Consider the following 26,435-nt stretch of genomic DNA (forward strand, 5'->3'; position numbering starts at 1 on the left):
TGGGGGCAGCTATAGGCCCCCTGGTGAGGGGCCAGACCACTGCCCAGCAGGCAGGAGAACTGTTGGGGTTTCCGGGAAGGAGAGCCAGGCCCTGGGAGCTGGGGTTCAGAGCCTGGGGAGCCGAGCAGTGAGACCCGCCCCCACCTGGGCTTTCCTCCCAGCCTCCCCTGTGGCCTAGCTGGCAATGTCTGGACGAGCATGGCTCCCTGGAGCTGGCAGGGATCAAAGGGCGGAAAGCCATCCTCCACCTCGCCCACGGAGACAGGAATCCGTGGCCCCAGGGGATGGAGTCCACAGCCACATTCCAGGTGCCCCGGTCGCCACAAGGCAAGGGTGGGGCAAGGCTTGAATGCCAAGACTGGCACCACGGAGCGTGGGAACACACTCCTGCCAGCACCCAGGCAGACTGCACCCTCTGCCTGGCCTCTTCTGCCCTCCGTTGAGGGCCTGGGTGGGGTCAAAAGGGGTCCACATCCCCAGGAGGCGGGGTCTCTGAGGAGGGTGGGTCCTGGGTTCCTGCCACTCACAGCAAGGGGCTCAATACCCAAGGGTGACTCAGCCCTGATCCCCCTACGGGGCATTCTGGGACAACAGGGATCTCAGGAGGGAGAGAGGAGGAAGAGAGGACGGGTGGGCTGTCCCTGGTAGGGGTCACACAGAGCAACAGGATCCTGACACGCTGAGGTGTGAGCACATGTGCGCACACAGCCAGCCTGTGGCAACTTGCGCTCTGGCAGGAAGGCAGGCTCCGGTCCTGGCCGCAGCTCCAGAAACTCCCCGGAGGGTTTGTCCCCGCTGGCTGGAGCCTGGCTGAACAGGCCCTGCAGACCCCAACGCCATGCACCACGGCCACTGGCCTGCTGAGGCAGCAGCCTTCAGAGGCAGCTGGTGCTGGGTGTGGGTAAAGCCCTGCTCCGAGGGCACAGAGACCCACCAGGCACAGGCTGGAGCCAGGGACCAGCGCTCTGTCCAGCAGTCGGCCTTGCCCAGCCGTGCAAAGCCTTCCCACCCCCCACCCCCTACACTTTACAGGTGGGGCATCTGAGGCCCAGAGAGGTCAGGTGACTTTCCAAAAGTCACACAGCAAGGTGGAGGCAGATTCAAGGAGGACTTAGAGAAAACTTGGGAGTCCCAGACCTTACACTCTGAGAGCCAGGGTGGGTGGCACGCCCTTCTCTGACCTCAGCTTCCTCACCTGGGAGGTGGGCTCACAGTAACCACCTAGCATAGTTCCCAAGAAGCCCAGAAAACACCAGTCTCTTCTGTCCCCAGGCCTCCCCCTCACTGCCAGCTCCCAGCTCCCAGCTCCCAGCTCCCAGCTCCCAGCTCAGGGGCACAGATGCATCCTAACTCCCATCCAAGGCGCGGCGCCCCCTGGTGGCTGCCTGTGGAGTGAAGCCGCCTGTCCTCCGCCCTTGGTGATTGAATAGGTAGGTGGGTGAGCACGTAAGAGGGGGCAGGCCTAGGGGGGAGGGTGCGATTGGGGGGAGGCACAGGCAGAAGGGCCGCGGGGCTGGAGCAGAGTCTCTGGGGCGGATCTATACCCGGAGGGCCCTGGAAGACATGGGTCTCCTGGGGCATCTGTAAGAGGAGGCTGCAGACGCGGGACCGGAGCTTGGAGCAGGTCCTCTGGGCAGCTGAAAGCTATGTAGAGCGCAGGGACATTGTGCCCTGGAGGATGGCCGCAAGGGAGCAGGGCCGACCTATGAGAAGAGGGCAGCCCTGGGCAGATGACCTCCCAGGCCACCGGGGTGCTCAGAGGTGAAGCACGGTAATCTGAGGCTTCAGGACCCCTGGGCTGGGGACGTGGAGGCTCCCTGAGGCCTCAGGAGAACGTTGAGCCCACCGCCACTTCAGACCAGAGGGTCAGGCTGCCTTGGAGGACTCCCCCCAGCTCCTCCACCCTCGAAGGCCCACCCTGACCCTGGCACATCCCCTGGGGTAGCCGTCACAAAACTGGCTTGGAGACACGAATGAATGATGAATGAATGATGAATGAATGAGGGGCTCCAGTCTGCTGTGGCACTGCCCCTGTGCCGCCCCTTCTGGGCCAAGTCCGTGAGATGTGGCGTCTGGGCGCCGAGGGGCCTGGGGCAGGGGGGGACTCATGGTCATCCAGAGCATCCTGATCTTCCCCCAAAACAGGGTCCGGTTCATTGGTTTGTTTTTTTTTGTTTTTTTTTGCGTTTTTCTGAAGCTGGAAACAGGGAGAGACAGTCAGACAGACTCCCGCATGCGCCCGACCGGGATCCACCCGGCACGCCCACCATGGGGCGACGCTCTGCCCACCAGGGGGCGATGCTCTGCCCATGCTGGGCGTCGCCATGTTGCGACCAGAGCCACTCTAGCGCCTGGGGCAGAGGCCACAGAGCCATCCCCAGTGCCCGGGCCATCTTTGCTCCAGTGGAGCCTTGGCTGCGGGAGGGGAAGAGAGAGACAGAGAGGAAAGCGCGGCGGAGGGGTGGAGAAGCAAACGGGCGCTTCTCCTATGTGCCCTGGCCGGGAATCGAACCCGGGTCCTCCGCACGGTAGGCCGAGGCTCTACCGCTGAGCCAACCGGCCAGGGCTCATTGGTTTTTTTAGTAACACAGTTAGAGGCTGGGCCGTAAGAGAAGCGTGGCACCCAGTTGTGTCAGCAGCCAACGAGCCCGAGCCCTCACTCACCGTTGGTACTTTGCTTTAGTTTGGAGGAAGTTCAGGATGCCACCAAGCCGCCTGCCCCTCAGTCCTGAGATCGGGCGCCCTCCATGATGAACCCGAGTTGAGATCGCTGTTTTTACTTAGAAAGTTTATGCCCTTTGGGCCTGAAGGCTTTCCCAGGTGGATGGCGTCCCAGGAAGAGGCTTGGGGAAGGGGGCAGAGAAGCAAGTCATCTGCATGTAGTAAAAGGGAGAGCCTTTACACCCTGGCCAGGTCACTGTTGGTTAGAGCATCATCCCGATCTACCACGGTTGTGGGTTCAATCCCCAGTGAGGGCACATACAAGAATCAACCAGTGAATGCATCAGGAAGTGGAACCACAAACCAATGTTTCTCTCTCTAAAAGTAAATTTAGAATTGTTTTTAAAAAGGCTGAACCTGCAGGAAATTTTGTCACCTACATCGGCTTTCAAGGTTTGTCAGACCCCGGGCACCCCCGTGCAGGTGTGCCACCGTCCGTCCGTCCTCTCCAAGGGAAGGCGGGGGATACTGGCTGGCGTGGTCCGCCGGCACGGCCAGGAGGGGGTACATACGGATTACCACATAAACGTGGCTGTCCGTGAGGGTGGAGGACAACAAAGTGTGAGACTGAGAAGGACAGGGTGACAAGGGTAACAACTTTGTTTATGGCTCAGAAGTCCTGGCCAGTCTCCATCAGCCCCTATCTGGTTTCCTCACAGGCAAAACAGGCGTCTCAGGGGCCAGTGCAGGGCTAAGGAGGGGCCAGTGCAGGGCTAAGGAGGGGCCAGTGCAGACCTAAGGAGGGGCCAGTGCAGGGCTAAGGAGGGGCCAGTGCAGGGCTAAGGAGGGGCCAGTGCAGACCTAAGGAGGGGCCAGTGCAGGGCTAAGGAGGGGCCCGTGCAGGGCTAAGGAGGGGCCAGTGCAGGGCTAAGGAGGGGCCAGTGCAGGGCTAAGGAGGGGCCCGTGCAGGGCTAAGGAGGGGCCAGTGCAGACCTAAGGAGGGGCCAGTGCAGGGCTAAGGAGGGGCCAGTGCAGGGCTAAGGAGGGGCCCGTGCAGGGCTAAGGAGGGGCCCGTGCAGGGCTAAGGAGGGGCCAGTGCAGGGCTAAGGAGGGGCCAGTGCAGGGCTAAGGAGGGGCCAGTGCAGGGCTAAGGAGGGGCCAGTGCAGGGCTAAGGAGGCCGGCAGCCTCCACAGGTATGGGCAGCGATTAATTCTGAGGGCGGCTTTGAGGGACCCACCTGGACCCCAGGAGGAGCTGCGCGGTGGATTCTGCCGCCTGCTCGTGGGAGGGCGGTCGCTCATCCCACGAGGACAAATGACCAATGTCCCTCGGACCAGCTCCAATGCCATCAAAGACGGGACACAGAAAAGATGTTGAAGGGTCATCCGATCCGCCTAGCCACTGCTGTTAATTTCTAGAGTTATTTCCCTTTTTCAGGAGAAACAAGTTCCATCTCAGGATTTTTCTTTTCTTTTCTTTCCTTTTTATTTAGTGAGACAAAGGGAGCAGAGATAGACTCCGGCATGCTCCCTCCCACCCCCGACTGGGATCCGCCCGGCATGCCCACCAGGGGGCAATGCTCTGCCCACCTGGGGTGCTGTTCTGTTGTAGCCGGAGCCATTTTTTAGTGCCTGAGGCAGAGGCCATGGAGCCATCCTCAGCGCCCAGGGCCAACTCACTCCAGTTGAGCCATGGCTGCGGGAGGAAAAGAGTGAGAGAGAGAGAGAGAGGAGTGAGAGGGGAAGGGGTGGAGAAGCAGATGGGCGCTTTTCCTGTGTGCCCTGACTGGGAATCGAACCCAAGACTTCCACACGCCGGGCCGATGCTCTACCACTGAGGCAACCGGCCAGGGCTAGAATTTGTCTAAGAAATCTCAACCCAGTAAATGAATAAGGTGGAGGAACTAAGGAGAAAAGGGTGGATACCTCTCAAAGGGCCCAAACAAAAGGGACAAGTTCAGAGACAGGACCCCGGGGAGCCTTTGAGGGTCCCGGCCGTCTGGACCTCAGAGGCCTGCGGTGGAGCCCAGGGTGGCAGCGCAGTAAGGACAAGGACAGAGGAGGATTCGTCCCCTCTGCAGAGTGGTCTGCCCAAGTCCATGAAGGGGAAGATCTGGGACTCAGAGTCCCGCTGTTTTTTCTTCCAACGTCCTGGCATTTTGCACTAATGGCAGCGACCGGGGGCTGTGAGTTTGTTTAGGGGCCTCTGTTTATTTAAGTGAAGATCAAGGATTTTAGTCATCTTGCTTTTAGTCGAATCACCAGGGCTGTGGGCAGGCAGCTCTGCTCAGTTAGCTCAGTCTGGCCCCTTTAACTGCAACAGAAAGACCCCGGCTCAGCCCACAGTGAACACAGAACCAAGGCTGCCCTGGTGGACGCAGCGGCGTTCAAAGCAGGACAGGAGTCCTCCCTAAAGACAGTTTGGAGTTGGCTTCAGTGTCCTGCGTGCGGTTGCCCTGGGCTTCTGGGTCCCAGCCTGAACCGTACTCTGTAGTCTGCCTGTGAAAGCCCCAGGAATTGCCAAGAGAATTTCCTGGCGCCTCAGAGCCCAACCCTGTCACAAGGCGCGCTGGCGGTGCCGTGTTCACGGGCTGTGACTCCTGAGGCTTCTCCACTGTCCCCGGAGGAGTGGTTTTCCTGCGTGTGGGCCCAGCGCCGGCCAGTCCTGAGGGAAGTGAGAGGAGCCAGGTGGGTAGGTGTGAGTGACCGACCACCTCGCAGTCTCAGCAGACCCGTGGGGATCCTGTTACTGTGGAGGAAATCCCCAACTCTGGCTCACCACTCAGCTTCAGTTCAGGGGCCGTAAGAAACGAGGGCTTGGCATTTGGGTTCCTCCGAGGGTCTGACTTCAGAAGGGTGGTTCCCATCGGCTCAGGGGAGGAAGAAGCCAGGGGAGGGGGTTCAGGGAGAAGCCCAGATGTGGAAACGGAGGGCACAGAAGGGTGGGGACTGTGCAGCAGAGAGAAGCCAGGCACAAGCTGCCCACCACGTGCCCGGGCACAAGGACAACGTGGGGACCCCAGGACACTAGGTGAGGGTCAAGCCCTCCCGGGCCAGGCACCAGGAAAGAGATGACACTGTTGGGAGTAGCTCAGCCCTCCTGGCCCGCTGTGGTGGGGAAGCCGAAAGCACCCCTCTGTGCACCCAGACTGCTGTCTCCCCCACTCTGCCCAGCATGGCTTTGCTGCGGCCTGTCCATAAGTCCAGCAGTCAGGCCCCTGGGGGTGGGAGAGAGAGGGTAGTGTGCACCGTGCTGGGATGGAGGGGAGGAAGCAGGTGTTACAAATTTTAAGTTCCACGGCTGAAAGTCTTTCTCAAAGAAGAGGTTTACTGGGCCTTTGCTAACCAGAAAGACCAGGTCCTGGGCTCGGCGTCTGAACCACACTGGCAGCAGTGGAAAAGAAATCAGAAGTGAACAGTGGTGGGAAAGACTGTCCAGGGTTCCACCAGGCCCGTGGCGAGAGGTGCCAGGAGTTCTGAAAGCATTTGCATTAACGGTTGGAGGAAGGCGGGCAGGCAAAGCGGGCAGCTCTGGGTGGGCGCAGAACCCAAGGAAGAAGCGTTTACTCCCTTGGAAAGGTTGTGGGCAAGTCCGGAAAGTTCGCGCGTCAATAGGAAGCGGAGGCTCTCGGGCGTGGTGGCAGCTTGGCTAGTCTGTCTTTTGGATAATCGCGGAAATGGCCACCTGGAAGTTAGCGCGGAGTTCTGACAGACAGGCAGCTGTGTGAGCCGTCTTGTGTGTTTTGTCCACAGCTACTAACATGGTGTCCGCAATGTGTGTGTGTGTGGGCGGGTTCACTAAGACTCCGCACCCACCACCCTTGCAGGGGTGCCCCCGAGAGAGGCCGGCGCGCGCAGTGCGCACAGCGGCCACCGGGCGGCGGGGCAGCGCCGGGATCGCGGTGGTCGGTGGGGCTGCGCCCACGGGGCCGCGCTAGGGAACGCTAGCACAGGGCTCTGTTCTCCTGCCCACCCGGGAAACCAGGTGGGAGGCGCTGACCCCGCAGTCCTGCCTGCTGAGTGGTTAGGGAACTTCTGTCCCTGCCTAGAAGGGACTTGGGAGACTTTCCTCTGAGGGCGGCTAGGGGGATTCTCTGAACCACGAGAATTTCCAGCAGGGGCTTCTGCGTCATTCACTGTCTGGGGAACAGAAGGACGGGGGTGAGGGTGTGTGTGGTGGGGGGTTTGAGTGAGTCAAGCCAAAAGCAGTGCCTTGATCCCGCAGCAAAGCTCAGCACAGGCACCAGCAGGGAGACACTAAAGCAGGCTTGCCCTCCCGTGGGTGCTGCCAGCTTCCAACCCCGGGGACCCTTCTCCAGACGCCCACCCTCCCAGGGCCCAGCTTTGGGGAGGAGGAGCAGGCCCCACTGGAGTTGCCTCTGCCAGCCACGGCATTGCCCGGAGTCCTGTCCTCACCAGAAAGGAACACAGCAGGTCAGTGAGCTGTCCAGCAGCAGCAGTGCCCTCCAGTGTTCACAGCAACGGAATGGGGGAGGGGTGCAGAGGGCAGGGCCCGGGGGCTCCGGTGTTGATACTGGTCAATTCTGGCCCCTCCTGTCCTCTCCTGCTGGTGCTCTCGGGTGGACTCCAGGGCCAGGTGGGGACCAGACGTGTGGGACATGAGGCCCAGAGCGCGGCAGGTCTGGCAGCTGTGGGGATAGTGGAGAGATAGCCAGAGGGAGGAATAGAGGGATGGATGGATGAATGGATGGGTGATGAGTGGATGATGAGTGGAAGTATGATGGATGGTGGATGGATCGATGGATGAATGGATGATAGATGAGTGGATAAATGGACAGAGGTGTCAATGGATGGGGGGTAGGTGGATGGATGGGAAGGTGAGTGGATGGGTGGGTGGATGAAGAGATGTATGAACGGGAATTAAGTTATTAACCGTAGGATGCAAGTGTGGATACGTGGGTTTCACTGTACAATCCTTTTAACTGTGCTGAGTGTTTGAAGATAGAATACAATGTTGAGGAAGCTTATAGACAGGCGCTGGAACACACACACACACACACACACACACACTCTCTCTCTCTCTCTCTCTCTGTCTCTCTCCAAGATGAATGAGCTGAAGAAGAGGTGATAATAGAAGTTTCGAAACACCTGGAACTGAATGATAAAAACACTGTGTGTCCAGACATGTGGGGGCAGCACAGATGGTGCTTCCCGGGGATCCGCAGACCCGCTGGGCGGGGGGGAAGTGCAGGGTTGCCCGCTGTGTCCCGGCCTGGGGAAGCGGGGCTGGCATGGGGGGGGGGGGCTGCAAAAAAGCACAAGAGAATTTGGGGGGTGCTATTTTCTATTCAGTTGTACTAATAGTTAGACAATGGCGTGCATTTGTGAAAATCCAGGACTGAGCACCTAAAGGAGGTAAATTGCACTGTGTGTAAGTTGTCCCTGAGCTTTGTAAAAAAAAAAAAAAATAACTTGGGGGGAAAAATAAACAGAAAAGCCCAAAGATAGCTGGAAAACAGGTTAAAAGTGGCCCTGGCCGGTTGGCTCAGTGGTAGAGCCTGGCGTGCAGGAGTCCTGGGTTCAATTTCCGGCCAGGGCACACAGGAGAAGCGCCCATCTGCTTCTCCACCCCTCCCCCTCTCCTTCCTCTCTGTCTCTCTCTTCCCCTCCTGCAGCCAAGGCTCCATTGGAGCAAAGTTGGCCCAGGCGCTGAGGATGGCTCTGTGGCCTCTGCCTCAGGCACTAGAGGCTCTGGTTGCAACAGAGCGACGCCCCAGATGGGCAGAGCATCGCCCCCTGGTGGGCGTGCCGGGTGGATCCCGGTCGGGCGCATGTGGGAGTCTGTCTGACTGCCTCCCCGTTTCCAACTTCAGAAAAATACAAAAAAAAAAAAAGGTTAAAAGTAACATTGGGAGTCAGTGAGACGAGAAACAAGGTGTTGTAGAGAAGGTCAGTGAGGACAGAAGGTAGTTCTATGAGAAAGAAATTAAGCAGCCACCGAAACAGACCAACTTATGGGAACAATAAACGAAAAAAGGAAAGAAAAGACAACACGGATCAAAAAGAGGATATAACTGAAGATGTAAAAGGTAATAAGGAGCTTACAGAAGCTTACAGAAAATGTTTGCAAACCATTTAGCATAGAATGGACTTGTATTCAAAATATATAATGGACTCTCAGAACTCAAAAGTAAAGAAACAACCCAGACTGTGGCTTGGATAGAGCATCAGCCCAGCATATGGATGTCCCAGGTTCAATCCTCAGTCAGGGCACATAAAAAAAGTGACCATCTGCTTCTCCACCCTTCCCTCTTCCCCTTCTCTCCCTCTTCCCCTCCTACAGCCAGTGGCTCGATAGCTTTGAGCGTGGCCCTGGGCGCTGAGGATAGCTCAGTTGGTCCCAACGCATCAGCGTCAGGTGCTAAAAGTAGCTTGGTACTCAAGCATCAGTCCCAGATGGGGGTTGCTGGATGGATCTCGGTGGGGGCACATGCAGGAGTCTGCCTCACTATCTCCCCTTTATCTCCCTTTCTCTCGCCTAAAAAAAGAAAAGAAAAGAAAGAAACAACCCAGTTTTAAATGGGTCAAAGATCTGAGTACAGTGGAAGGAAGGTATGCAGACAGCAAATAGGACCGTGCAGAGATGCTCCACGTTATCTGTCATTGGGGAAATGCACGTCAAAACCACTGGGCGCCGCATCTGCTCACCCACGAGACCTGCGGAAAAGATTTAAATCACCAGGTGGCTGACAAAGGCAGAAGTCTCCCGCGGCGCCCGTGGGAGAGCACAAAGTGGGGCAGCCGCTGCGGGGAGGGCGTGGCTGTTTCTCTCCACGTGGTGACCCAGGAGTCCCACTCCCAGCTATTCACTCGGGAGAACGACGCACTTCCGTTCACGCAAAGACCTGCGCATGAATCCCAGAGCAGCTCTGTCTGTGATCACCCAACGCTGGTAACTAGGCAGGTGCTCTCCAGCTGGCTGGTCCGTGACAGGCAGGACGGGTCACTTAAAGAGAGGAAGGTGCTGTCCACGTGCGCCATTTTCTGTAAGCTTCTGTAAGCTCCTTATTACCTTTTACATCTTCAGGGGTGAATTTCGGATTTAAAAGGCTGCCCAATTCCGTTCATGTGACATTCTGGAAAAGGCAAGACTAGGGAGAGGGAAACAGACCTGTGGTTGCTGGGCCGGGCGGGGGCGGGGGTGGGGGGAGGGGCAGCGGAGGAGACTGGGGTGATGGACTGCGCTGGAAGATACGCATCTGTTTGCAGTTGTCTAAACCCACAGAACGGAACATCACTGAAAAGCAGAAACGTACTGAACCAAAACCACGAGGCTAGTGTGTTCCAAAAGGAAAGTTTATTTTAAAAATGCCTGCGTACTGGCGGCCTGACCAGGTGGTGGCGCAGTGGATAGACTGTCGGACTGGAACACGGTAGACCCAGGTTCGAAACCCCAAGGTCGCTGGCTTGAGCGCGGGCTCACCAGCTTGAGCGAGGGGTCGCTAACTTGAGCATGGGATCATCGACATGACCCCAAGGTCACTGGCTTGAGCCCAAGGTCGCTGGCTTGAGCAAGGGGTCACTCACTCTGCTATAGCCCCCCCCCCAAGACACATATGAGAAAGCAATCACTGAACAACTAAGGAGCTGCAACCAAGAATTGATGCTTCTCATCTCTCCCCCTTCCTGCCTGTCTGTCCCTATCTGTCCCTCTCTCTGACTCTCTCTGTCTCTGTCAAAACAAAAACAAACAAACAAATGAATGCCTGGGTGCAGGCAGGCTGAGACCAGCCAAGGCTGAGACCTGAGAGAGGGATGGGGCAGGGTTTGCATGGATTCGTCAGAGGGCTTTTGGGCAAAGGCAGCTGCAAGATCACTTCTTCTGTCTGTGGTTGTGAGTGGCACCACAGTTCCTCAAAATTGTCTGCACCCTAATCCAGTTGTTTCTTATCAGCATCCAGCTGCAACAGAGGTCTGAACCGGATTACTGAGTAAACAAGTCCTTCTTCCTCCTTCAGGCCTGCATTGTTCTTAAGATGGTGGCTGAGTAGCCATTTTACCTATCAATCACACCACAAGATTTACTGCACTTAATTAAAAAAAAAAAAAAGCCAAAAAATTAACTCCAAAAAAAGACAATCATGTCAACATTTCTGAAAACAGACAACATGGACAGATTCTTCAGGAAAGAGACATGTCCAGAAGAAATAAAAAGCTCGACTGGTCCCACAACTAGCAGATTGATTGAAGCAAGATTTAAGAGTTGTCATGGGGACAACTTGGGGCTGGACAGACAGAAAACGAGGGCTCCAGGCAGGAGCCTAGAGCCTGTGTAGGGTCAGCTCTCCTGACCCAGAGGGACGGGCACTGTTTGGCTCCGGCGGGCAGACAGGAGTCAAGGGGAGCTCGGCGCTTAGCTGAAGCCAGAACCCAGGGCTGTGGCTGGAGATGGAAGTCTAGAGACAGAAGCCTGGCCACTGCTCCGCCACCCCCTCCCTCCACTGACCTGTGTGTGGTTCCTGAGGCTCAGCCTGAGACCACAGATGGTGTGATCTTAGCCTGCCGTGACATCAAGGACCCTGCAGAGAATGAGGGTGCAAAATGGGCTTGGCCTTCTTGAATGACCCTATCACCATTCCCCCAGGAAAGCCCCAGGGCTGGACAGCTGGCACCAGGAACCGGGGAACCCCACCCCCCACCCCATACACTGATAGCAACGGTAGTTTGTGGTGGAGCTGGTTGGCTTTCTGCAGAATAAGGTTGGGGTTCATTTCCTACGAAGGGTCATGCCGATGCGAACAGAGGACGCGGGTCTTCTGGGCAGATCCGACTTGGAGAGGCACAAGCAAAACTACCTCTGTTTACAGGTGACCGGATATAACATGTATAACCTGTTAGAACGCAGGAACCAAGTCCGCCAAGCAGCAGGGCACAGCGTCAACCTGTGGGAGCCAGCGGCGTTCCTGCTTGCAAACAGCGAGCAGACTGAGAGCACCCGAATCAGTCGTTTCCCCTCTCTGTGCGTCGGGGAGAATATAACACGTAGGGATGAGCGTGCTCCGGGGTGGAGGACGCGTACAGTGAAAGGGGTGGAGCCCATGAAAGCATTTAGAGAAGACACAGCAAATGGCAACACAGCCACGTGCGTGCGGGGGCGGAGGCTTGTGGGCACTGCCCGGAGCCATCTAGACTCCCTGCGATAACCTCTCAGGATCCCTGCCATGCGCTTTGCAGAAAGAGAGGCATCTATCCTACAATTCACACGGAGTCTCCGCGGACCCTGAATAATGGAGCGAATTAACACTAGTGATATGGAGGCGGGCGCCTTCCCCTGCACCCTCCCCTGGCCCCGGAGAGAGGGGGTGAAGGGGCGGAGAGGCCTGAGAGAGACAGGCCGTGCGTGTGTACCTGTGCAGGAAGGAAGCCATGCTAGGCAAGGCTGGACCCTGACGTCGCAGCTCAGCACAGCCCCTGCCCTGTCTGTCCCACCAGCACTGCTGAGCAGCTTTGCCGAGGACATCTCACCGCCTGGGGTCCTGCCTGCACCCCCATCTCACCCCCGGGGAGCCTGCCAGGTCCCACCAGAAGGGAAAGCGGGCCTGGGAGTTTTGATCACTGCCACATGCCTCCTGGTTTGCCTGCGAGTTGGAGCCCATGCCTGACTTGTCTGTGTGCAGGTGTGTGCACGTGTGTGCCCGTGTGTGTGTAAATGTGTTCTTTCATGTGTGTGCAAGTGTACTTGTGTAAAGATGAGCGACGGGTGGGTGAGGAAGCTCGTGGGGGCTGGCCGGGGTGGAGGAGGAGGCAGACTGATGCAGGTGGGTTTGGGCTTCTCCCGCGCCCCAGGAAGGAAGCCTCAGCAGGGCAGGTGACAGGCAGAGGGTGTGGAGCCTGCAGGTGAGGGGCAGGAAGTGGGGACAGCTCTTCTGCTGTGACCTGGATTTTCTGTGAGGTGGGAGCCCCTCAGACTGAGTGGGTAGAGAGGGCTTCACAAACATATGTGCAGCCCTGACCAGTTTGCTCAGTGGTAGAGCGTCAGCCCGGTGTGTGGAAGTCCTGGGTTTGATTCCCGGTTAGTGCACACAGGAGAAGTACCCATCTGTTTCTTTACCCCTCCGCCTCTCTTCTCTCTCTGTCTCCCTCCTGCAGCCATGGCTCAATTGGAGCAAATTGGCCCTGGGTGCTGAGGGTGGCTCCATGGCCTCTACCTCAGGTGCTAAGAAGAGCTCAGTTGCTGAGCAACAGAGCAGCCCCAGATGGGCAGAGCATCGCCCCTAGTGGGTTTGCCAGGTGGATCCTGGTCGGGGGCACATGTAGGAGTCTGCCTCTGCCTCCCCTCCTCTCACTGAATTAAAACAAAAAAACAAGCACATGCACACCCACACCCCCACACCCCCACTGTGCATGCACATACACCCCTTCCCTGTGTCCCCCCAGCTTCCCTCTCTGCACCCTGAGCAGAACCTCTAAGTTCACCTCCCACCTCACCGGGCAGGTGACTGGGTGATGCCAGCTTTGCTTGGCCTCTTGAGGCCCTGGCACCACCAGAGTCTCCTGTGGGCACCCTCTCTGTGCCCTCTGCCCCCCCCACTGGGGCCTGTCCTTCCACTTAGTAGTGTCTAGATCCCCTGCACCTCCTCTCCCCCACATCTCCTTTGGGTCCCAGCCCCTGACCCCCTTTATTTTGCCTGTCTTGGCCCTGGACACTGCCCAGGCGTCCCCACTTTCTCACGTCTGGCCTCTGACTTCACCTGACACCTGCAGAGTAGCAGGCGACCCTGTCAGTCTGGAAGACAAGCTGCAAAGTTCTCCCCCCTCCCCGCGGCAGCTCTGCCCCTCTGCTGACCCTTCTGTCCCAGGAAGCCCCTCTGAGCCTCAGCTCACTCAGCTCGGGCCCCGGGTCCCACTGCAGTGAATGCTCTGACTGACCACACTCCAGGACTGTGGCCCCACTCCCAGGGTGCCTGCTGACATGAGGGGCCCCCTCCTTGGGCTGTGGGCCTCTGGCAGGGAGACCCCCCCCTCCAGAAGCTGCCCAGGGTGGTGCACAGAGCAGGTGCTCAGTCAATGTGTGGTTGAGGTTGACCCAGGATGCTGGGAGCTGGGGTGTGACAGCCTGCCCCCCCGCTGAGGAAACCAGGTTGTTCCGGTGTGAGCAGTGGGCCAGACGTCAGCAGGCGTGTTTCCACGTGGGGGGCTGTCTGCTGCCGGGGAGGTGTCATGGGGAGTGGGTTGGGGGGAAGGGAGCATCAGGGTACCACCCTCGATGGCCCCACCCCTGGCGGTTCCCCTTCCCAGATCACTTCTGCATTTTAAGTAGCAGCAGAATTACAGTTCCGAAAGCCACCGAGAGTGCCACACTCCTGGGCGGAGCTGGGGACGATGGTCTAGGAGAGCAGCGGGGCTGAGGAGGGGCAGGGGGCGCCTTCCCGGGGGGCGGGGAGGATATTTACCCCTGCTTTGGGCTGTAGCTCCCAGCAGGCACTTAACAAAACAGCTGTTGACCAAGCAAAAGGTGGCCTCCTCCTGTGGCCCTGTGGCCCCATGCCATCCCAAAAAGAGGTTGGTTCTGCCTGGTTGCTTTCTGAGTCCTGAACAGGGTAAATTCCGGGATATCTCTTAAAGGGGAGGGCCCACCTGGAATGCAGATGTGAGGGCTGGAGTTCAAGGTGCCATTCCGGACCATGAGAAGGCACTCAGTTTCCCACGGCCTTGGAGGCTGCCAGGCCAGCCCGAGGGAGAGAAGAGCCCGTGTGTTCAAGCAAGGTTATCTGGGGTTTCTGGGGTGACGGGCGCCCTGCCCATGCCTGAACTAGAACACGCTACGACTCTGTTGAAACCGCTACTCCTGGTTCACACGCAAGGTGTGCCCCAGTCAGAGGAACACGGGCCGACAGCGAGGGTTTCAGAATCACCCGGCTCTCAGGGTGATGCGTCTCAGAAGTCCCCTTTCGCCCCCCAGGCCCTGCTCTCTAAGGCCGGCTTCTGGGAACTGCCCTGAAAACCCCTTCCCTGCCAATGCTTGGGAAATGCCTGCTGTTGTGAGGACAGCTGAGTCCCAGGGGAACCCCCGGGAGACCCCTGTCTCGCCCTGTCCGGGCCCCTGATTCAGCATCCCTAAGGCCCCAGAATGGGAGGGGCAGGTCCCCAGTCCTGCGCCAGGAAAGGCAGAGGGAACAGACCGTGACCCCCTGGAGGACAGGCTCAGGCGTCCCGTGGTCAGACCGACACAGGACACAGAATGCAGACTCACACCAGACACACGCATTGTGTAACAAATCTAAAGAGGCAGCGCGCACAGTCTGTCAACTGTGGGACAGCGTCTGTGGTTGACTGAAACCCTTTGAAGAAGATAAAAAATCCCTGAGGTCTGCACGTCTACGCTCACAGCTGCATTACCCACAGTCAGAGGGAACAGCAGCTCGGGCTCCACCACTGGATGAACAAGATGTGGTCCGTCCACGACAGGGAACGTTAGCCTTACAAAGGACAAACATGCAGACACCTGCTACGACACGGATGGACCTGGAGCAGGGGTCTCAAACTCAACTCAGCATGTGGGCCCCAGAGCAAGATCACAGCCGTTTGGCGGGCCGCACTAGGTCTACAAAAGGCAACTGTTACGCAACACTTTCCTCACTGCAGTTGAAAACAGTCTGCGGGCCGCACAAAATTGTTCGGCGGGCCGCATGCGGCCCGTGGGCCGCGAGTTTGAGACCCCTGAGTCCTGGAGGGTGTCATGCTGAGTGAAACGAGCCAGTCACAGAAGGACCAACACTATGTGGTTCCGCCAATTCGAGGTCCCTGGAGGAGTCAGACCCATGGAGACAGAGAGTAGATGGTGGTCCCCAGGGCTGGGGAGAGGGGTTTGCGTGTAAGGGGTCCAAGGTTCAGTTTGGGAAGGTGAGAAAGTTCTGGAGGAAATGGTGGCAGTGATGGCACTGTCATGCGCATCTATCTAACTAAGCTGCACACTTAAAAGTGGTTACAATGAAAATTTTAAGTTCTGTAAAATTTACCACAATAAAAAGACCTATGAGTCCTGAATGACACTCAGAGAGAGCCCAAGTCATTGGCTGGGGCCAGAAGACACCGCTGATCCCGGCGATGTTGGGGGGACGCTCTTTCTTGACAGACCGCCAGCCGGTCCCCAAGGAACGTCTATACCAGGAGCCACTGCTTGGCCACAAACAGCATGGTGACTTGGTGGGACTGTGCAGCACCCAGGCCGTGGCCAGGTGTGGGAGTGATGTCCACATGCACCTCGCCCCCACGATCATCTGCATGTTGTCACGCGCACTACAGAGGACCCGTCACTAGAAACGCTTCCCCCAAACCAAAGGGCTTTTGGACCAACTTCCAGATAGGGGAAACCCCGGTGAGGGTGACACATTGAATGACACCGGGTCAGTCAAGAAAAACCCGAAATGTGTGATCCTTTACGAGACAACCACCGGGCTGGGTCACTTCAAAAAGTCAGCGTCGTGGGCTACAGGACAAGGGTGGGGGGTGGGGTCACTGCTTCCCAGGGAAAGGGACCTGCAGCCAAAACAGCAGCGGTCCTTGTGAGGCGGTGAAACCCACAGGGGCCGCGGGGGCAGCTGGGGGCGGCCCTGCTTCGGTAAGAGGGGAGGGGTCTGAGGTCACGCAGGGCACGTTCTCGGTTCCAGAGGTGGTGGTGAAGCATGCGGCCGTCGGGTGCTGAGTCCCGAGGATTGCGTTCACAGACGCACGCCCTGTTTCCTGAGGTCGCCCTTCTAAGAACACGGGCGTGGGTTGACTCCAGGTGGTGGTTCCGCAGGGTTCACACTCTCCTGTTTTTCTTCACAAAACCTTTACCCCCCCCCAGGAGGGTGGTCACGTGGGGCTGGGCGGGTGTCAGAAGCAGGATGCCCCGCCCTCCCCCCTGAATCTTCTGAAATGTGGATCTGACCTCAGATGACCTATTTACAGTGGTGAATAATTTTCCCCAGCATGAAATGATGAAAAGGACACTGCCCATTACAGACAGGAGATGTGAGGAAGCCCTTCCAGGTTCACGGGCACCTGCCCAGCGGAAGTCGGGGCGGGGCCTCTTTCTGGGGGGCCTGGGGGTGTGGTCCCGGGAGGTTGCGGACCACCTTCCCCTGTCTGGAAGATACTCAGTCCTCAGGAGAAGCACCCAGAACCCTGCTTCTCCCCACTTCTGTCCCACAAGTGCCCCTCAGTCCTCTCCTCCTCCAGAATCCTTCTCTAGCACCCCTCCTGCCCGGGTCAGGAATTTGTGCATGGGGAGGGGCAATATGGATCCTGGGGGTGGCGGTGGACGCCGCTGCCACTGTGGCGCACCCCTCAGCTCCTGTCCGCCAGACCTCACTGGGGACCCAAGGGGAGAGAACTACTTGGCTGACATTATGCAAACTGACCGACCGGCATGGCGTGGGGGTTGTATCTGTGCTTCCCACCAACTGGGGTGCAGGGAGCCCCTAAGTGGGGATGCAGAAGGGAGCAGGTCCCCACACGAAATAACTGCTTTGCCATCCCTAGGGATGCCTGGCCGCGTGGGCCAGGCGAGGTCTCCGCCCCGGCTGAGGCTTAATTTCCCCTGGATCCGGGGCCTCTCGAGGCTGCTGCCGAGGGACAGGGGGTCTGGGCGCCCAGAGCCGCAGCCCCACCTGCTCGTGTGGGAAGGGCTGCCCCTGGGCCTGCGCCCCTGGGAGGTGGGTGACACTCTTGGGCAGTGGCCCATGACACCACAGCCCCTTGGGCGAGTGTTTCAGAAGGCTGAGGTGAACCCTGTGCTCAGGCCCACACACACTCCAGGCTCAGCTCTCTAGGTACCAGGGCGGTTGTGACCGGCACGTCCCTGCAGGAGAGCGCGGCGTGGGGGTGCCCTCCTGGGGCTCTCCCGGCCCCTGGGACACGCAGGGCTGTGGCTGCCGTGCGTGCACCACCAGGTACTTGTCCTGCTGCTGTGCTGGGCACAGAGGCCCAGGAACGGTGGTGACCTGACCCTACCTGAGTCAGGGAAGGGGATCGCACGGCCCTTCCCACCCCGAAACCTGGAAGCAGCCCAGCGGGCCGAGGGTGGTTGGGGGAGGGCACTGGGCTGCCTGCAGCTTGTGGTATTTCCGAGGGGCCTGGGCCACGCGCTTGGAAGCAGGCTGTATAGCCTGGTGTCCTGGGCGCCGGGACGGGCAGTGCCTCAGAGAAGGATGCTGGGTCTGGGAGACCCCACCAGAAGAGGCCACAGGGTCCGGCTGGGATTGTCGCTGGGGGCAGGGTGGGAGTGCGTCAGAGCCAAGGGTGGTATGTACGGGCCCCTGGCCTCCGGCAGGAATCTCCCCAGGATAGAATTGGGAGGGAGGGCATGGCGTCAAGAGCTGGGCCTAGGCCGAGCTGGTGGGGGCGGCCAGGTGCTGGGTGTCAGAAGCTGTCCTGGGGCCATTCGTGACCAGTGACAGATGGCTGCGAGGTCCCCCCAGAGCCCACGGTGCTCCTGGGAGGGTGAGGCTTCCTGGAGGCCGGCCCCACTGGTGCTCAGCCTGCCCTGGAGTTCCTGGAGGCCGCCCCACTGGTGCTCAGCCTGCCCTGGAGTTCCTGGAGGCCGCCCCACTGGTGCTCAGCCGGCCCTGGAGTTCCTGGAGGCCGGCCCACTGGTGCTCAGCCGGCCCTGGAGTTCCTGGAGGCCGGCCCACTGGTGCTCAGCCGGCCCTGGAGGCTCACCAGGTCAGGAGGGGGGGTCCGCCTCCTGAGGGTCCCACCCCATGTGTCCCGCCGTGTCAGGCGAGCTGGCCTCGGTCCTCCTGAGCCAGCGCAGAAGGTCTTGTGTGGACTCTGATGTGCTTCCCGCCTTCGTCTCTGGGGTAGTCAGAGGGGAAGTAGCTCTGGGCTCATTTCCTGCTGTCTGTCCCCGGGACAGTGACAGGCCACGGAGCCGCCACCAGAGAGCTGGCTTCCCACTCGGTGGGCCAGCCCCGGCCCTCTGTGGTCGAGAGTTTGAGAGAGAGCTGGTCAGTACCCCTGCTGCTCTTGGAAAGCCCCCCCCCACTGGGCCTGCAGAGAGGGCCCAGACACCAGGACAGGCCTGAGTGAGTGTCCACATGCTGGGATGGGGGGACAGGTGAGGTGTGTGTGTGGGGGGGTCCTGACAGCAAAGGTGATTTGTTGGCATAAAGGTAGGCTTGTTGGTGAGGAAGTCTTAGCCTGGGGTCAGTCCTCTACCAGGGAACCCAGGGCCCCAGTGCCCACAGCTCTGTGTCGGCAGGAGGCTCCTTCAGAGCCTCTCTACCCTGTGACTGTCTCCTGCAAGTTCTCACCTGGCCACTGGTCCTGGTGAGTCAGCAGCTCAGGGCAGGTCCCTGCCTGGAGCGTCTCCTAGTGCCTGCAGGCCCTCAGGGACCTCCCGGGTGCCCGGTGCTCGTCCCGGGTTCTCTGGGTGCTGGGAGGGTACAAAGCAGCCAGCTCCCTTGTCTGTAGGGGCCGCCTGGGCCAAAAGGCTTGGCAAGGGTCACTCCGCCAGGGGCCACCTCAGGGAAGATGGACTAAAATGAGAAAGATCTGTGTGTGTGTGTGTGTGTGTGTGTGTCGGCAGGGAGGGGGCTCAACCTTATCAGGGATCAAGGAAATGTAAAAAGCATTTTTTTTAAAGCCATGTTTTTAAAAGCTGCATTCAAAATCTATGAACAGGGGAAGAGCACTTTTTTTAAAGCGGTGTTTTTTTAAGAGCTGCATCCAAAGTCTATGAACAGGGGTGAAACAGAAAGTGGGTCCCCATGTTGGGGGTGGGTGGTGAGGCAGAGGCCAGCTCAGCCCCGCCCGTGGGCGATGTGCGGCGGGGGCTGGGAGCCCAGACACGCAGACAGAGCGAGGCGAGGTCCGCGTGCGCACGTAGAGAGGGTGGGGCGGGCCTGGGGTGTCCGGGGGAAAGCACAGTGAGTCCGACAGGACGCAGCCGCAGGCGCCGGGGCTCACCACGGTGTGATGTGGGAGAGAAGGTGACAGCATCAGCGTCTGTCTAAGAAGTTCCTAGTTTAAAAAAAACCACACGTGTTTAAAAAGACTACGGGGACACAGACACAGGACGCTGCACCCAGGGGTGAGGCCGCTCCTATCCTGCCGCGGGGTCCTCACTCCACCGCCTGGACCGTTCTCAGCCAGAAACGGGCGGATCACTGCGCAGGGATCTGGCAGAGTAGGGCAGGTGAGCGCCCTGGGGGTACGGGAGGGGGGGGTGGCAGAGGGCTGGGGCTGGGAGGAGGTGGATTTCATGGGCCCTTGCTGGACGCTGAGGCCCTCCGCAGTGCCTAGGGCCAGTGGAGGTGGGGACAGAGAGGTGGCTGAAGCCCCGGGGCAGGTGTGAAGCAGCTTTGAGCTGACCGGCCACTCATCCACAGACAGGTGGCTGTCACAGTTCCCCAGCACGCGAGCCTAGGCTGACGTGTCCCTTCCGCGAGGTCCAGGGCTGGGGGCAGCCTCCCACTGAGTCAGGGCCATCCCATGGGGGTCTGTCACTCTATAGCCAAGACCCACCTCCATGGGTCCCTAAAGGCAGCTGGGACACAGGGTGACATGAGGAAAGAGTGGGCTACGTGCCGCCAGGGAGGGTAGCTCCTGCGTGAGAGAACGCAGGGGCCACGCCTGCCAGACCTTGTCCTCCCACTCAACACCCAACCGGAGAGGGGCCAGGACAGGCCCCGGGCCCAGTGGGGAGCCTGGGGCCTGAAGTGGGCGACCCCAGCCACCCACCAGGATGGGCCACGGGCACTCTGGGACTGGCAGGGTAGGGATGCTAGGAGGGAGCCATTCGCTGCCACCCTGGCCGCTGCCTGGTGTCCCAGTGGTTAGCTCAGGAGAACACCAGGGCCCATTGAGGCTGGGCAGGCATGAGGGGCTGGAGGGAGGGGACCCTCGGGGAGCATGGGCTTGAGAGGGAGCAGAGAGTGGAGGGGTGACGGGGGGAGCAGGAGGTACCAGGAACATGGTCACTTGGTCCAGGAAGTCGCCCGAACACGGAGACCTGGAGCCATGTGTCCTGAAGACAGGGACAAGCTCTGAGGAGCATTGCTCAGGGACTGGGCAGGCCGCCAGCTATGATGAGGGGCAGGACCTGAGCGCTGGTGTCGGCATCCTGGGGGCTAGCGTCCACCCTCAGGCTGCCCTGGCACCCTGCTGCTCCGTCCTGGACCTGGTGCCAGCGGGCTGGGGGGGGGGGGGTCACTGGTTCTCTCAATGTGGTTCCTTTCTGCTTCCCTGCGTGTCCAGCCAGACTGCTGGGGCCTGATGGGCAGGGATGTGGCCCCACGTCTGGATATCATTGCCTGGCACGACACAGGCCGTGTGAGCAGACCTTCCCAGGACCCCTGCCTCACCAGCCTGTGCCCTCGGAGAGGCGGCGCTGTGGGTGGGCTCCGAGGGAGGGGCCTTGTCGGTTGGGTCACCACTTCCTCTGGCGTTTGCAGAAGTAGTTCCTAGAAACGCCCCCCCCTCCTGTGTGCCACTGGGAAGGGATAGCAAGGCAGTGAGGCCAGGTCCGGGACAGCCCTCCCTGAGCCCCTTTCCTTCCCTTCTGGGAGCCCCCACCCCCACCCCGGGGGCAGCTCACCGGGAGGTGGAGTGAGGCTGGTGGTGCCCCCATGCTCCAGAGCCCAGAGCATCTGGCTGGCTCCCCTGGGGGTCCTAGTCCCCATAGTTACTACTCTCCCTCCCTCACCCCTGAGCCAGCTGGGTCTCTGTGTTAGAGGCTGCATCTCTCACTGGGCTCTGGGGCCCCCTGGGCCTCGAACCATCGCCTCCTTAGAGGACAGGGTCTGGCAGGTGGTCCTCAGCTACAGCAAGTCCCCGGGGGGGGGGGGGGCCCATGTGCCGAGCTGCAGCTGGCAGGGGTCTGACCCACACCTGACCCAGGGGTGGGGGCAGAATGGGCAAGGCCCTGCGAACCCCCTGGCCTGTGATGGGGGTGGCGGTGGGGGGGGAACGTCAGTCTCAAAAGCTGTCACTTGGAGGTGGCATTTCTGGGTTGTGGTTTGGTCTCAGCATCTACCTCTGCGTGCACTTCCGGGTCATACTGAAAACGTCTTAGTCAGGGAACTGGCTGTGGTTTCAGGTAAATACCTGGGCTTCCTGTTGTTTTTGGCTGGTAGAAATACCTGTGAAAAGGAGGGCTGGGAGGCTGGTCTGGAGTGTGGCTGGGGGCCCTGCGGTCCGGCTGGCACAGCACCAGGTGAGCGGGCTGGGGATTAGAGCCAGTGGTCACCCCTCCCGGCCCACCCTCTGTGGCTCTGGCTGCATGACCGAGAGACAGGGGGCCTGCCCCACAGACCAGAGAGGGACCCCGTGCTCCTCAGGGCTCGGGGTCACCTAAGGAGGAGTGAGGAGTGCTTCCCATCCCCCAGCCCCTGTCTGACGCGTCAGTCTGACTAATCACGATGGAGCCTGTATGGGGGCACCTGTGGTTAGGGAAGGAGCCAGGGGAAGGCTGAGGGGTCATGGGTGTTCTCCGGGGGGTCTGGGTTCCTTGCACAGGGGGATGTGCTGGGCAGGACATGCTTCCAGGTCACATGTGCTGTGCATCTTGGGTAGCCGAAGAGTTTTGGAAACACGCTGCCACGTTGTGCCAGTTCATGCTGACAATGGCACAGTGAAGGTGTCACTGCCTCCCACTCTCTCCATCATCAAAAATTAAAGTTCTTTCTTTAGAAGCAAAACAAAACAACAACAACAAAAAAAAAACTACTCTTTGAAAAGTTTGTTCCTATTTCTTTAATTGTATATTGAGCATTTTTTATTTCTAGGAGCTATGTTTGTTTCTTCTGTGAATTATCTGCCCATTAGCTTTGACATTTCTTGTTGTTGTTGATTTGTGAGAGCTCTCTATATATTAAGGACAGGCTGTTGAATCCACAGGATAAATACAGAACTTGGCTCTTAATGACTGCTGGCTAACCAATTGTCGAATGACGTCACCTGAGATAAAATCTGATTTCCCTAAAGTGATTTCAACCTGTTTTTTTTTTCTCCAGGTCATTTTAAACTCTGCATGACCTTCTCAGCAGGACCAACAAGACTTGACGTGCATTAGAAAGCTGTTTAGAGCCACCCTGACACTAGAACCGGCAAATATGCCAGGTGAGAAACCCCCACGCCTCCTCTGACTTTAAACATTTAGGAGGGAACGTGTAAGAATGTCTCCACAAAGCACCTTTTCTCAGAACGGGGATAATTGTGTCAAACAATGAGCACACAAAGAGATTCAGCCTCGCTCAGAAATGAAAATGCTAGAGATGTTTGGAAGGAGCCCACTTCCTGTCCTTGGGAAGAATTAGAAAAATCAGGACCAGGTGTCAGGGGACAACGGAGGCGCCCGGTCTGTTTGGGCCTCACATGGTGCCCATTTCCTGTGACAGACCCGCTGCTGAGCCACAGAGCTGTCACGAGGCCCCAGAGGAGGCTCCCACCTGTTCTCTGGGGGCTCGTCTGTCCCTACCCAGAAAAACTCTTTTCCCAGGAGGTCACTTGTGGTAGGAGTGAGTGGGCAGGCTCTCATCCACACACCCAGGGCGGGTCACCAGATTGGGCACGGAGAAGGGACTTGGCGTGGGACAGTGAAGACCGGAGGTTCAAGTGGCTGGCCATGTGTGGCCCCAAGCCAGTGTCATGGGACTGAACTGCACCGAGTCCAGTGGCCACTCCAGAGGTGGGCAGTGCTAGCAGGGCAGCGGGGAGCAGAGAGGGGACCAGGCTGTTCCCAGAGGTGGATGGCGGAGCCTGCATCTGGGTTTTGGATTTTCTCCCTGCTCCTGCTCTGCCCCCCGGTGAGATGTGTGAGTACCCTGCAGCTGGTGAGATGGGCAGCGGAGGATGCAGACAGGGCCATGCTGGGGAGGGGGACCCAGGCACGAGGCTGGACACAGGCTCCAAGGAGGCCTGGCATGGCAGGGTGGGGGCTTTGGGAGAGCCGTGTGCAGGTGGGGATAGCTCGGGCAGAGACAGGTGTCCCCGCTCTCACCTACTACAAGCCCCCACGGAGTTGGTGCTTAGCAGAGGGCTCTGTCAGCAATTAGAGAATAATTTTCTTTTCCATACAAACAACCCTTCTGAAAGGTCACCCGGGTGAGCCGCAGGCCTTGGCCCGGCACAGCCGGCGACCTCTGCCCGCGATGTCCTCGGGGTGCAGATCGAGGACCTCAGTGTCACTTGGAGAAGAACCCCATTTGGAAATAAGAAGCTCCCAGTGTGTCTAGTGTGCAGTTGCCACACACCTGGCCGCTTCTGAGTGCCTGGGGACCTGCATCCCTCTCACCTGTCCTCACGGCTGTCTCTGTCCCGCAGGAAACGCCGCCCCCGCGGCCAACGCCCCCCTGATGGTGCTGCTCCCCCCTGGCGGTGCAGCCGCGGCCCCCTGCAACGCGTCGCTGGCCTGCAGCGTGGCCAACTGCAGCGCGTCCTACGAGGCGAGCCGGGTGCTGGTGGTGGTGGTCTACAGCGCCGTGTGCGTGCTGGGGCTGCCGGCCAACTGCCTGACGGCCTGGCTGACGCTGCTGCAGGCGCTGCAGGGCAGCGTGCTGGCCGTCTACCTGTTCTGCCTGGCGCTCTGCGAGCTGCTCTACGCCAGCACCCTGCCGCTGTGGGTCCTGTACGTGCAGAACCAGCACCGCTGGGCCCTGGGGCCGTGGGCCTGCAAGGTGACCGGCTACGTCTTCTTCTGCAACCTCTACGTCAGCATCCTCTTCCTGTGCTGCATCTCCTGCGACCGCTTCGTGGCCGTGGTCTACGCCCTGGAGAGCCGGGGCCGCCGGCGCCGGAGGACGGCCGTCCTCATCTCGCTGTCCGTGTTCCTGCTGGTCGGGCTGGTCCACTCCCCGGTCTTCGAGATGGAGGACGAGGGCACCTGCTTCGAGAAGGTGCCCCTGGACGACAGGACCGCCCGCTACTACTACGCGCGGTTCACCGTGGGGTTCGCCCTCCCGCTGTCCGTCATCGCCTTCACCAACCACCGCATCTTCCAGAGCATCAAGCGCAGCGAGGGCCTGAGCGCGGCCCGGAAGGCCAGGGTCAGGCACACGGCCATCGCGGTCGTGGTCATCTTCCTGGCTTGCTTCGCCCCCTACCACCTGGTGCTGCTCACCAAGGCCGCCGCCTTCTCCTACTACAGCGGCCACGGCGGCTCCACCTGCGCCTTCGAGGTCAGCCTGTGCACGGTCTCCGTGGTGTTCCTCTGCCTGACCACCGTGAACAGCGTGGCCGACCCCATCATCTACGTCTTGGCCACGGACCATTCGCGGCAAGAGGTGTCCAGAATCCGTCGGAAGTGGAAAAACTGGTCCACCAAGACGGAGGCGGTCAAACTCACGTGGTCGAAGGACTCGGAGGAGGTGCGACCGCCCATGTCACTTACGAACAGCTGCGCGTTTCCCAGGCCTGTCCAGCCCCCCGGGTCACAGCCGGGCACGTGGACCCCGCTGGGCACTCTGGAGAGGCTGAGCCAGGAGCCCTGCTGAGCTCAGTGGCCTGCAGGGCAGGTCAGCTAGCGCAGGAGTCCAGGGCCAGCTGCGTGGTATCCCCATCCACTGAGCCCTCCAGCCAGTGTCCACGGCACAGGCCTTGAAGCCCCCTCTGGAAGACATGCCACCCACTTCTTATTCCTGGAGCCATGCCCTCCACAGGCCTCTGCCCCCCAGGCTTTCCCGCTGGGCAGGTGAAGTTATGCCCGGGGTCAGGGCGATGGTCCCAGGCACAAGAGCTCAGACAGCATGTGGCAGGCAGGAGGGCCTCTTCATCCACGGCTTGTTCCGGCTGGCTCGCTCGGCTGTTAGCAAACAGCAGGGCTGTTGGCAGAGGCCACGTGCCTACCCGGTGCTGCTGGCAGCTGGCGCGTGCCAAGCACGGAGCAGGTGCCCAGTCAGCATCCGCCGTGATGCCTTTATTTCTGTTTCCTGTGGGCATTGCTTGGATGACCATGATAGTATCTGTCGGCCATGCCAAGTGAGCGCCCTCACACAGTGCCTGGTCACTGTGGGGCACCGGGGGCCCTCGGCTGGCATTGGCTCTGTGCCGAGCAGGTCTGCCGCCGAAGGCTGCCGCGGCCCCCTCCACAGAGCTGGGGGCAGGTGCCAACCGTCCCCCGTAGGGAGCCCCAGGTGCTCGTGTCAGCTGGAAAGGCCGGTGGCCCCCAGGAACAGTGGCGACTGTGCCAGCGAGGCTCAGACACGGTTGGAATTCCTTCACTCTGAGACTTCCCTGGATTCATCGCCGGGGGAGAAGCCAGGACAGGGACGAATCAGGAGCAAGCCGGGGGAGAAGCCAGGACAGGGACGAATCAGGGGCAAGCCGGGGGAGAAGCCAGGACAGGGACGAATCAGGGGCAAGCCGGGGAAGCCAGGACAGGGACGAATCAGGGGCAAGCCGGGGGAGCCAGGACAGGGACGAATCAGGGGCAAGCCGGGGGAGAAGCCAGGACAGGGACGAATCAGGGGCAAGCCGGGGAAGCCAGGACAGGGACGAATCAGGAGCAAGCCGGGGGAGAAGCCAGGACAGGGACGAATCAGGAGCAAGCCGGTGACGGCCCTTGGCCTCCAGCCCCTCCGCAAGGCACAGACGGAGCGAGCGCGGGTCCAGATTCGCCGTGTGGCCGAGAGAGAGTGAGCTCCCGGGACAACGCACAGCTTAGCGTCAGATCCAGGCCCGGCCCCAGCAAGCCTCTTCTGGGTCAGGTTACGCCGCTGCCTCAGTTTCCCCATCTGCAAGAGGGCCGGCGACACCTGCCTCACCGGGTCAGCGAAGGGGGCTGCCCCACTCCCTCTGCCCCGGGGACTCACACACGCTCGCAGCGCGAA

At 59.7% G+C, this 26,435-nt stretch overlaps 1 protein-coding gene and 1 non-coding gene across 2 annotated transcripts; one reads left to right on the top strand and one right to left on the bottom strand.

The window, feature by feature from the left end:
* Positions 1-2,491: 2,491 nt before the first annotated feature.
* On the bottom strand, positions 2,492-2,567 carry TRNAG-ACC (transfer RNA glycine (anticodon ACC)). Its single transcript has one exon. It is a non-coding gene; the product is annotated as a tRNA-Gly (tRNA).
* Positions 2,568-19,343: 16,776 nt separating this feature from the next.
* GPR132 (G protein-coupled receptor 132) lies at positions 19,344-25,949 on the top strand. Its single transcript, XM_066341819.1, has 3 exons — positions 19,344-19,804; positions 22,623-22,728; positions 23,932-25,949. Exons 2-3 carry the CDS (start codon positions 22,722-22,724, stop codon positions 25,098-25,100), a joined length of 1,176 nt encoding a protein of 391 aa, XP_066197916.1. The 5' UTR covers positions 19,344-19,804; positions 22,623-22,721; the 3' UTR covers positions 25,101-25,949.
* The last annotated feature ends 486 nt before the right edge of the window (positions 25,950-26,435 follow it).

Source organism: Saccopteryx leptura, chromosome 6, assembly GCF_036850995.1.
Source record: "Saccopteryx leptura isolate mSacLep1 chromosome 6, mSacLep1_pri_phased_curated, whole genome shotgun sequence".
Taxonomy (NCBI): Eukaryota; Metazoa; Chordata; class Mammalia; order Chiroptera; family Emballonuridae; genus Saccopteryx; species Saccopteryx leptura.